Source organism: Stomoxys calcitrans, chromosome 5 (assembly GCF_963082655.1).
Source record: "Stomoxys calcitrans chromosome 5, idStoCalc2.1, whole genome shotgun sequence".
NCBI classification, from domain to species: Eukaryota; Metazoa; Arthropoda; class Insecta; order Diptera; family Muscidae; genus Stomoxys; species Stomoxys calcitrans.
This window is the reverse complement of record NC_081556.1, coordinates 146,567,643-146,580,223: the sequence shown is the minus strand read 5'-3', so window position 1 is coordinate 146,580,223 and position 12,581 is coordinate 146,567,643. Positions and strand designations below refer to the sequence as shown.

The window sequence follows — 12,581 nt, the reverse complement described above, 5'->3', positions numbered from 1 at the left end:
CCACTACCAAAATCCATATGAGAATATCGGGCTCCAATAAAGACTTTTAAGCTAAAATAAGTCTTTAACATCCAAGCTTAAAATAAAGATCATATGGAATTCAGATAAAGGCATTTATGTTGTTATACTGTTTCTCAAGCTATATACACACACCATTTTCGTAGCATGGTATTTCACTCACTCAAATATAAAGTAAAAGAAGGCGCAGCGGAGCGGGCCCTGTCCAGCTAGTAAAGTATAAATATTCCTGATCGTCATGACATTTTAAGTCTATCCAGCGATGCCAATCGGTCTGTCCGTTCGTCTGTCTGTCGAAAGCACGCTAACTTTCGAAGGAGTAAAGCTACCCGCTTGAAATTTTGCACAAATACTTTTTATTAGTGTAGGTCGGTTAAGATTGTAAATGGGTTATATCGGTTCATGTTTTGATATAGCTGCCATATAAATAGATCTTGGGTCTTGACTTCTTGAGCCTCTAGAGGGCGCAATTGTTATCCGATTTGGCTGAAATTTCACATGATGTGTTTTATTATGACTTCCAACAACTGTGCTAAGTATGGTCTATAACTCTAGGTAGCAGCCTCATTAACCGATCTTGAATCTTGACTTCTTGAGCCTCTAGATGGCGCAATTCTTATCGGATTTTACTGAAATTTTGCATGAGGTGTTTTGTTACGACTTCTAACAACAGTGCCAATTATGGCTCAAATCGAGCCATAATTGGCAATTTAGCTGCCATATAATCTGATCTTGTGTCTTGACTTCTTGAGCCGCTAGAGGGCGCAATTCTTATCGGATTTTATTGAAATTTTGCATGAGGTGTTTTGTTATGACTTCTAACAACTGTGCTAAATATGGTTCAAATCGGTGCATAACCTGAGTAGCTGCCATATAAACTGATCTGGGATCTTGACTTCTTGAGCTTACATAGGGCGTAACTATCATCCTATTGGGTGCCCAAAAAGTAATTGCGGATTTTTTAAATAAAGTAAATGCATTTTTAATAAAACTTAGAATGAACTTTAACCAAATATACATTTTTTACACTTTTTTTCTAAAGCAAGCTAAAAGTAAAAGCTGGTAACTGACAGAAGAAAGAATGCAATTACAGAGTCACAAGCTGTGAAAAAATTTGTCAACGCCGACTGTATGAAAAATCCGCAATTACTTTTTGGGCAACCCAATATTTGGCTGAAATTTTGTACAACGGCCTCCTCCATGACCTTCAACATTTGTATCAAATATGATCCGAGTATCAGTCTATAGCCTGATACAGCTCCCATATAAACCGATCTCTCTATCTTACTTCTTGAGCCCTATAGGGCGCAATTCTTACTCGAATTGTTTGGAATTTTACACAATGACTTCTATTATGGTCTCCAACAATCAATTCAATTATGGCCCCTAACATAACTTGATATAGCTACAATATTATAGCAATTCTTCTCTTTTATCCTTTGTTTGCCTAAAAAGAGATATCGCGAAAAAAAAACTCATCAAATGCGATCTATGGTGGAGGGTATATAAGATTCAGCCCGGCCGAACTTAGCACGCTTTTACTTGTTCCAACTCATCTGGCTCATTAAAAACTCTTTATCCCACATACTTCAAAAAATAAAAACAAAATTCACATATTTCAAAAAACAACATTGAGCATTTTAATCGTACAAAATATTTCGGTTACACATCTACACCGCTATTCACAAAACTTAATGTAGTTCTGAAAAAGGTTTCTTTGACACTTTTCTTTTGTAGAAATGTCAAGCAAACCCTTTTTAAGGCTTCCTTAAGTTTCATAAATAATGACGTTAACATACAAAAATCTAATTCACATAACATAAAACAACAAAATTGAATCAAAAGAAGTTACACATCATTAATTGCTCCAACATATGGTTGATACAAAAATTGTTCTTAAGGATGTGCATTCCTTAAAGCATTTTCAGTACTCCCCTTAAACATGAATATGAGAGTTTATTTACACGGCGTTATATGAATATTTTAACTTCAACTTTCATTGGCTTGTATGGCCATTGTTCACTTGCGTCCATTGTTGTTGTTACTTCTACAATTGTTGTTGTTGTTGTTGCGCTGCTGTTGCTGTTCTCTAGAGGTAGTGGTACTAAGCAAGAGTAATTTATGTAGGATCATTTCGTATTATTTCTTCATTGTATCGTATGGGATATGTCAGAGAGTTGCCTTTGTCCCATGAGTAAAGTTCCTGTTGGTTGGCAAAAGTTAAGAAAAGAAACAGGAAAAAAAAACATAAAATTAGTATTTGTAAAAGGTAGAAAGAAAAACAAGGGAAACATTTTGAATCTTGAAAAAATAAATATCTAGGACTTTTCATATATCTATTGGGAGCCAGCTATACATTACAACTTCAACAGCATTTAGATTTTTATACCCACCACCGAAGGATGGGGGTATATTCATTTTGTCATTCCGTTTGCAACACATCGAAATATCCATTTCCGACCCTATAAAGTATACATGTTCTTGATCAGCGTAAAAATCTAAGACGATCTAGACATGTCCGTCCGTCTGTCTGTTAAAATCACGCTACAGTCTTTAAAAATAGAGATATTGAGCTGAAATTTTGCATAGATTCTTTTTTTGTCCATAAGCAGGTTAAGTTCGAAGATGGGCTATATCGGACTATATCTTGATATAGCCCCCATATAGACCGATCCGCCGATTTAGGGTCTTAGGCCAATAAAAGCCACATTTATTAACCGATTTTGATGAAATTTGTGACAGTGAGTTGTGTTAGGCCCTTCGACTTCCTCCGTTAATTTGACCTAGATCGGTTCAGATTTGGATAAAGCTGCCATATAGACCGATCCTCCGATTTGGGGTCTTAGGCCCACAAAAGCCACATTTATTATCCGATTTTGATGAAATTCGGGACAGTGAATTGTGTAAGATCCATCGACATCCTCCGTCAATTTGGCTCAGATCGGTCCAGATTTGGATATAGCTGCCATATAGACCGATCCTCCAATTTATGGTGTTAGGCCCATAAAACCCACATTTATTATCCGATTTTGCTGAAATTTGGGACAATGAGTTGTGTTAGCCCCTTCGTCATCTTTCTTCAATTTGGTCCAGATCGGTTCAGATTTGGATATAGCTGCGATTTCTTGATTTATGGTTTTGGGCCCATAAAATGCTTATTTATTGTCCGATGTCAATTTTAATACGGGTACCACATGTTTTGAAAGAAATTCATTTAACAAACCGAATCAACGCTTGTGCATCTTATGCACCTTAAATGCAATGAATTCGATCCGTTTTTAAAACGAATCATAACTGGAGATGAAAAATGGATTGTTTACAACGATCATGGTCCAAGCTTGGTGAACCAGCTAAAACCACTTCAAAGGCTGATATCCACCAAAAGAAGGTTATGCTGTCTGTTTGGTGGTATTGGAAGGATGTGGTATATTTTGAGCTGCTTCCAAGGAACCAAACGATTAATTCGGATGTTTACTGTCAACAATGGGACAAATTGAATACAGCCATCAAGGAGAAGCGACCAGAATTGGTCAATCGTAAAGGTGTCATATTCTACCAGGACAACGCTAGACCCCACACATCTTTGGTCACTCGCCAAAAACTGAGTGAGCTTGGCTGGGAACTTTTGCATCTGATGCATCCACCATATAGCCCTGACCTTGCACCATCAGACTACCATTTATTTCGATCTTTGCAGAACTCCTTAAATGGTAAAACTTTTGGCAATGATGAGGCTATAAAATCGCACTTGGTTCAGTTTTTTGCCGATAAAGGCCAGAAGTTCTATGAGCGTGGAATACTAAATTTGCCAGAAAGATGGCAAAAAGTTATCGAACAAAATGGCAATTATATATTTGATTAAAGTTCATTCTAAGTTTTATTAAAAATGCATTTACTTTCTTTTAAAAAATCCCCAATTACTTTTTAGGCAACCCAATAATTTCGTCATTCTGTTTGTAACACCTCGAAATATGCGTTTGCGACCCCATAAAGTATATATATTCCTGATCGTCATATCATTTAAAGTCGATCTAGCCATGTCCGTCTGTCTGTCCGTCCGTCCGTCTGTCCGTCCGTCCATCTGTCCCTCTGTCCGTCCGTCTGTCCGTCCATCCATCTGTCCGTCCGTCCGTCTGTCTGTCCGTCCATCTGTCCCTCTGTTCGTCCGTCTGTCCGTCCATCCATCAGTCCGTCCGTCTGTCCATCCGTCTGTCCATCCGCCCGTCTGTATGTCCGTCCGTCTGTCTTTCGAAAGCACGCTAACTTTCGAAGGAGTAAAGCTAGCCGCTAAAAATTTTGCACAAGCACTTCATATTAGAGTAGGTCAGTTAGGATTGTAAAAGGGCCAAATCAGTCTATGTTTTGATAATAGCTACCATATAAACCGATCTTGGGTCTTGACTTCGTGAGCCTCTAAAGGGCGAAAATCTCGTCCGATTTGCCTGAAATTTGTCACGTGGTGTTTTGGTATCACTTCCAATAGTTGTGCGAAGTATGATTCAAATCGGTTAAAATCTGGTATAGCTGTCATATAAACCCTTATTGGGTCTTGACTTATTGAGCCTCTAGAGGACGCAATTCTCATCCGATTTGACTGAAATTTTGTACGAAGTGTTTCGTTATGAATTCCAAAAACTGTGCTAAGTATGACGCAAATCGGTACATAACCGGATATAGCTGCCATATAAACCGATCTGGGATCTTGACTTCTTAAGCCTCTAGAGGGCGCAATTCATATCCGATTTGGAAGAAATTTGGTACAACGGCTTCTCTCATGACCTTCAACATACGTATCTAATATGGTCAAAATCGATCGATCTGATACCAAGTTTCGAGGTGTCTTCCACCGCTTGGTCTTTCCATGGGGTTTTTGGTCGTCCCGGATTGCGTGTACCACCATGTTTGCCTTCAAAAAACTTCTTTGCTGGTTCATACGTCGCCTATATTCTCCATTAACTGGTCTATATATTATACGAAGAATCTTTCTCTCAAATACTCCAAGTACTGCCTCATCTGCTTTCATAAGTACCCATGCTTCACAACCATATAACAGCATGGGTAGCATCAGTGTCTTGTATAGTGTAATCTTCGTCTGTCGAGAGGTGGCCTTGTTTCAAAACTGCCTACTTAATCCAAAGTGGCATCTGTTTGCCAGTATTATTCTTCGCTTTATCTCAAAACTGATGGCATTCGTTTCGGCTATGGCGGTGCCGAGGTACAGACTGTCTCAAAGTTGTGGTTTCCAACTTTTTTCATTTTCTTTATCTGCTCGTTTGTGCAGGGCTTTTTGGGAGTTGAAACCATCCATTTCGTCTTATCTCCATATACTTCCAGACCTATTTTCACTGACTCTCTTTCGATTCTTTCAAAGGCTGCAGTTACTACTTCTGGTGACCCACCTATGATATCGATGTCGGCGGCATAGTAGAGTAGCATGTGTTCTCTTGTGATTAGTGTGCCATATCTATTCACATCTGCATCTCGTATAATCTTCTCCAGCAGGATATTAAAGAGATCACACGATAGGCTGTCTTCTTGTCTGAAATCTCGTTTGGTATTAAATGGTTTGGAGAGATTATTTCCTATTCTTACTGAGGAACGCGTATCAGCAAGTGTCATCCTGCAGAGTCTTATTAATTTTGCTGGGATACCAAACTCAGACATGGCTTGAAATACCTTTGAACTTAAAGGAGTATCGAAGGCGGCTTTGTAGTCAGCAAAAAGATGGTAGGTGTTGATTTGTTCTTCTCGGGTCTTTTCCAGGATTTGGCGCAGTGTGAGTATCTGGTCCAGGGTGGATTTACCAGGTCCAAAGGACCGCATTGATAGGGCCCAATTATCTCATTGACTTTAGGTTTTAATCTTTCACACAGTACGCTCGAGAGTATCTTGTATGCGATGGGGAGGAGACTTATTCCTCTGTAGTTGGCACAGTCCGTCTTGTCTCCTTTCTTGTGTACGGGACATAGTATGCTGAGGTTTCAATCATCGGGTATGCGTTCTTCTAGACAGATTGCGAAGATAAGCTGATGCATACGCCTTTTCAGCGTGGCACCTCAGGTATTATATAGTTCAGCGGGTAACCCGTCGTCTCCTGCTGCCTTGTTGTTCTTTATTCGGGTCACCGCTACATGGACCACATTCTGACTAGGAGGTAAACGTTCTTTACCATCATCAGGGATTGGTTCTGTGGTATCCTCATCGCCGCCAACATCGGACACTAGCAGTTGGGTAAAATGTTCTTTCCATATCCTCAGCATGCTATTTGTGTAAGTTACCAGATTTCCTTCTTTGTCTCTGCAGGTGGATGTGCCTGCACCAAAGCCATCGGTTTGATGTTTAATTCTTTGGTAGATTTTCCGGACTTCATTCTGACTCCTGTACATCTCACTTCGCTCACACTCACGTCTTTCCATTTCCTTTTTATTTCTGCGGAATAGACGCTTCTCCTCCCTCCTTTTCTCTCGATACCTCTCCTTCATGCTATTGATTGCAGGGTTGTTCTTTGTCTGTCGCATTCTTGGCTTCAGTAGCGTCTCGACACTCTTGGTCTTACCATGGGTTTCTTGGAGGAGGCTTCCGCTACCCAAGTAAGGATTTCGCTGCATTTTCCATGGAGTGGGCAACAAGGAGTGCTTTCATCGATCAGTTGGGTCAGTCGAGTGGCATATGCCTCTGCCATTTGTTGTGTTTGCAGCTTTTTCGATCTCCAGCTTCCGTGCAGTGTCAGTTCGAACTTTCCTCGCCATGTTCAAACGGGTGCGAACCTTTGCTGCAACAAGGTAATGATCCGAATCTGTATTCGCTCTTCGGATCTATCGTACATCTAACACGCCAAATGAATGCCTTCCATTTATCACAACGTTTGCAATTTGGTTTCTCGTGTTTTGATTGGGTGACAGCCATGTGGCTTTGTGAATATTTTTATGTTGAAAACTGGTGCTACTAACTACCATGTTTTTTGCCGCGGCAAAATCTATCAGCCTCAACCCATTACTGGACGTTATCTCGTGGAGGCTAAACTTTCCGACTGTTGGACCATAAATGTCTTCCTTCCCTATTTTCGCATTAAAATCTCTCAGAACGATTTTAATATCATGGGCGGGGCAGCGGTCATATTCTCTCTCTAGGTGCTCGTAGAAAATATCCTTGGTCTGTTCGGTCCTTGTGTATCCGTCGGGGCATGGGCACAAAAAAGGCTGATGTTGAAGAATTTGGCTTTTATGCGGATTGTGGCTAGCCTCTCAACCACCGGAGTAAAGCTGGAGACAAGGTGTTTCAGTCTCTGATTATTCACAAATCTACAGCCAAATAGCAGCTAAGGTATAGTTGTTAAATTGCATATAAAAAAATTTATGACGATGTCAAAAAAAACTAAAGCAAGTTTTTTCTTTCTCCTTTAAAGTACCAAAAAATCGAGTTGGGTCCTTTTTACATTAAACCAGTGATAAGGCCTATAAAACGGTGTCTCCTTTTGAAATTTTTAAGCTCCTAGAAAATTCAATTCAAGGCCACCGTAGCGCAAAGGTTAGCATTTCTGCTTACGACGCTGAACGCCTGGGTTCGAATCCTGGCGAGACCATCAGAAAAAATTTTCAGCGGTGGTTTTCCCCTCCTAATGCTGGCAACATTTGTGAGGTACTATGCCTTGTTAAAACTTCTCTCCAAAGAGGTGTCGCACTGCGGCACGCGGTTTGGACTCGGTTATAAAATGGAGGGACCTTATCATTGAGCTTTAACTTGAATCGGACTGCACTCATAGATATGTGTAGAATGTTCATGGGCAAAATTAGCAATTTTTGCAAAAATTCAATTAGCATATTGAGTTACATTCTACTCTCGACTATAATCTCAAATCCTCAACTTTTTTTAAAATAAATATTCCGATTATTCCTGTGTTTCATTTATCTGTCGCGAACTTGGCTTAGTTGTTTTTAAGAAAAGTGTATTACTTTGAAGTCCATTCCTCAACTTGCATTTCATAAAATAAATCTCCTGCCGTGATTTATTTACAAAATTCGCTTTTCATGGTAAACATTGCTGCCTCACCAATTCATTACGAAAACTAAAGCAAACTTCAGGCTCATTGGCCTGCATAGAACAACAATTTCTAATCTCACTTCAGTAACCATAACAAGGCAATGAGAAACTTAGAACAACAGCTAGTCCCGCCGCCCTACTTCGCTGCGCCTTGCAGCCCACCAAATGACAGACGGACGTGGATTGGCAAACAAGTTTTTTATACTTACCACAGTCTGAGGATTATAGCCAACAGTCTCGGTATTACCAAAGGGATTCGTGAATGGCAAATTCACATTCAACAGTTTGTTCTGGTAGAGGTTAATGGCATAGCGTATCTGCGTATTCTTGGCCGAACAAGAGTCAATGGCATACAAGTGGCCGCAAACGATGAACATTTCACCAAACTTGCGATGATCCAGTGTAATGTTGAAATTGTATTTAATTTCCAGAGTTGTAGCATCCAACTGCAATAAAATTTAAGTAAAGAAAGTCAATTCGTGAGTAAGTAAATGGAGTTAAATGTTGTAATTAGGCGTTGCCCAAAAAGTAATTGCGGATATTTTAAAAGAAAGTAAATGCATTTATTATAAAACTTAGAATGAACTTTAATCAAATATACTTTTTTTACACTTTTTTTCTAGAGCAAGCTAAAAGTAACAGCTGATATCTGACAGAAGAAAGAATGCAATTACAGAGTCACAAGCTGTGAAAAAATTTGTCAACGCCGACTATATGAAAAATCCGCAATTACTTTTTGGGCAACCCAATATTTTTATTAAAATGACTAGAGTTGGAAATATCAAAACGTTTTTGTAAAAGGCTAAAAGAGAAGGCATAACTCTAGGATAGGTAATTGCAAGAGGTTGATATTAGAAAAGTTTAACTTATATGCATTCTATAAATCTATGAAGAAATGTGATTATATTGAAGCTGCGTACATAATGGTGGAAAGACAGAAGACAATCGGTATAGAAGATGTACGACTTTCCACGAAATAACTGTCGATTGGATAAACAACGAAACGCATACTTACATAGATGGATCGATTCTGTCAAACAAGTAAAAAGGCGTCAAGTTCGGCAGGGCCGAACTTTGGATACCCACCCCCTCGGGTATATATGTTAACCACCTGTCATCAAAATCCGATGAAAATTTCATACCTTATGTCCCATAGCAGTTATATCGAAATATGTTCCGATTTGGACCAAATACTAAAAAGTACAGGTCATTTAATTGTACATAACAAAATAGTGATATTTTTAGTAGCTATATCTAAAAATAAACCGATCTGAACCATAAAAAACATGGATATTGAAAAGCCTAACATAAGTCATTGTGTCAAATTTCAGTTAAATCGGGGCCAAGTTTTAAATTCGAGATATAGATCTATATGACATTTATATGCAAATTTCGACCGATCTAGACCAAATTGCAGATATATGTGGAGGGGCTTAACTTAACTCTCTGTTCCGAATTTCGGCGAAATTCGACAATAAATGCGCCTTTTAAGGCCCCAAAACCTTAAATCGCGAAATCGTTCTATGTGGCAGCTATATTCAAATCTGGACCGATCTGTGCCATATTGCAGAAGTATGTCGAAGAGCACAACATAACTCACTGTCCCCAATTTCGGCGACATCGGACAATAAATGCGACTTTTATGGCCCCAAAACTCTAAATAGAGAGATCGGTCTATATGGCAGCTTTATTCAAATCTGGACCGATCTGTGTCAAATTAAAGAAGGATGTCTAAGGGCCTAACACAACTCACTGTCCCAAATTTCTGCGACATTGGACAATAAATGCGCAATTTATGGGCCAAAAACCTCAAATAGAGAGATCGGTCTATATGGCAGCTATATCCAAATCTGGACCGATCTAAGCCAAATTGAAGATATATGTCGAGGGTCTTAACTTAACTCACTGTCCCAAATTTTGGCGACATCGGACAATAAATGCGCTTTTTATGGCCCCAAAACTTTAAATCGAGAGATCGGTCTATATAGCAGCTATACCCAAATCTGGACCGTTCTAGGCCAAATTGAAGAAAGATGTCGAAGGGCCCAACATAACTCACTGTTCCAAATTTCGGCGACATCGGACAATAAAGGCGCCTTTTATGGCCCCAAAACTCTAAATCGAGAGATTGGTCTATATGGCAGCTATGTTCAAATCTGGACCGATCTGTGTCAAATTAAAGAAGGATGTCTAAGGGCCTAACACAACTCACTGTGCCAAATTTCTGCGACATTGGACAATAAATGCGCCAATTATGGTCCCAAAACCTTAAATCGAGAGATCGGTCTATATGGCAGCTATATCCAAATCTGGACCGATCTGGACCAAATTGAAGAAGGATGTCGAAGGGCCTTACATAACTCACTGTCCCAAATTTCAGCAAAATCAGATAATAAATGGGGCTTTTATGGGCCTAAGATCCTAAATCGGCGGATCGGTCTATATGGGGGGCTATATCAAGATATAGCCCGATATAGCCCATCTTCGAACTTAACCTGCTTATGGACAAAAAAAGAATCTGTGCAAAGTTTCAGCTTAATATCTCTATTTTTAAAGACTGTAGCGTGATTTCGACAGACAGACGGACAGACGGACGGACATGGCTAGATCGTCTTAGATTTTTATGCTGATCAAGAATATATGTACTTTATAGTATCGGAAAAGGATATTTCGATGTGTTGCAAAAGGAATGACAAAATGAATATAACCCCATCTATCGATGGTGTGTATAAATTAAATTGTTGCTTTGTTTGTTTTTGGTTGTTGTTTGTTTGTTGGTTTGTTGATTTGTTTGCCTGTTCCGTATAGACTCAAAAACGGCTAAACCAATTTTCATGAAATTTTTTCACATGTGAAAATAGGGTACTATATTTTTCGACATCCGAAGGGGGGCAGACCCTCCCCCCTACCCCAATTTCCAAAAACGCCAGATCTCGGAGATGGATGCACCGATTTAAGCGAAATTTTGTATGCTATCTTAGGGAACCTCAAAAACCCGAAATTGGTATACAATTTTTGGGTCAAATAAACTGGGGGGACGCCCCATCTCAAAACCCACCCGCACGGATTTGTTTAACGATTAGAACAATATGGGTATCAAATGAAAGGTATTTAAGAGAAGAGTACGAACTTAGTATACAAATTTCGTCCAAATTGTTCAGAGAGGTCCCCCATACCCAAAAATCCCCTTTACGGGACTCTTTCACCGCTTTGGGCAATATGGGTATCAAATAAGAGGTGTTTAAAAGTAGAGTACAAATCTGATATAAAAATTTATTCCTTGATGTCTGAGTAGCAAGACCCCACCCTCCAAATCCCCCACCGCACGGACATGTTCACCGCTTGGGACAACCGATTTCCTTGAAATTTTTACAGATTGTTTTAGTTGGTCTGGAAGGAAACATAGGCTATATAATTTTTGATGTCGGACGGGGCGCGGACCTTCCCCCTTATCCAAAAAGTACCACCCAAAAATAAAAGTGTACCGATCAGGACAATATGGGACTTAAGGTATTCAGTGGAGTGGGATTTTCATATTAAAAATTGGGTCCAAGTAACTGGGGGGGCCCAAATCCAAAACACCCTAAAATAGGTTTATTGGTCGAACATGACAATATGGGACCCAAATGAAAGGTATTCGGGAGTAGATTACGAATGTAGTCAGGAAAATGAATAGGCTTTATAATTTGTTGATATCGGAACGGGGCGAAACGCTCCCCGTTACTTCGAAACCACCACCCAAAATCAAAAGTGAACCGTTAAAGACAATATGGGTATCAAATGAAAGGTACTGAAGAATAAAACGAGAATATCGCATTAAAAATTTGGTCCAAGTACCCAGGATATACCCTATCCCCAAAACTTATAAAAGCATATACATTGAACGTCCATAAGAATATGGGGCTCAAATGAAAGGTATTCGGGAGTATATTACGAATCTGGCACACAAAACCAAATCAAAGTGTAGGGGGTCATCCCACAAACAAAAAAACGCCGCAAATGGGCACATGACACATCATGACTCTATGAGACATGGTTTGCTTGTTTGTTATTTTTCACGGATTGTGTAGATTGTGTAGTGTGGAAGGAAACATAGGTTTCATCATTTTTAGATATCGGATGGGGACGGACCCTCCCCCATACCACAAAAACACCGCCCAAAATCAAAAGTCGGCCGATAGGCACAATATGGGTATCAAATGATATTAGAGACTAAAAAACGAATATCGTATTAAAATTTTGGGTCCAAGTACCCAGCGGGCCTCCCCAACCCCAAAACTCATCTAAACAGTTATATTCGAAGTTCATGTCAACATCGTACTAAAATAAAAAGTAATTGACAGTAGATTACAAATATGGCATATAAAATTAGGTCCAACAAAGAGGAGGTCGCCCCACCCCCAAATGGGCACATTAGCCGACATGGCTATATGGGACTCAAATGAAAGGTATTTAGGAGTAGACTACGAATATGAGATTAAAATATTTGTTCAGGTCTAGTTGGAGCTTTTTCTCCTTAAATT

General features: G+C 39.5%; 1 protein-coding gene across 3 annotated transcripts in view; it reads right to left on the bottom strand.

Moving 5' to 3' along the window:
• Nucleotides 1–1,632: 1,632 nt before the first annotated feature.
• LOC106082655 (uncharacterized) overlaps nucleotides 1,633–12,581 on the bottom strand; it is a 72,033-nt gene continuing 61,084 nt past the window's right edge. For all 3 annotated transcript variants that reach the window (XM_013245301.2, XM_013245304.2, XM_013245300.2), the window contains 2 exons: nucleotides 8,268–8,504; nucleotides 1,633–2,221 (listed from right to left, as the gene is read on the bottom strand). In XM_013245301.2, the coding sequence (XP_013100755.2) occupies nucleotides 2,138–2,221; nucleotides 8,268–8,504 (321 nt within the window). In that variant the 3' untranslated portion in view covers nucleotides 1,633–2,137. The remainder of the gene's footprint in view (nucleotides 2,222–8,267; nucleotides 8,505–12,581) is intronic.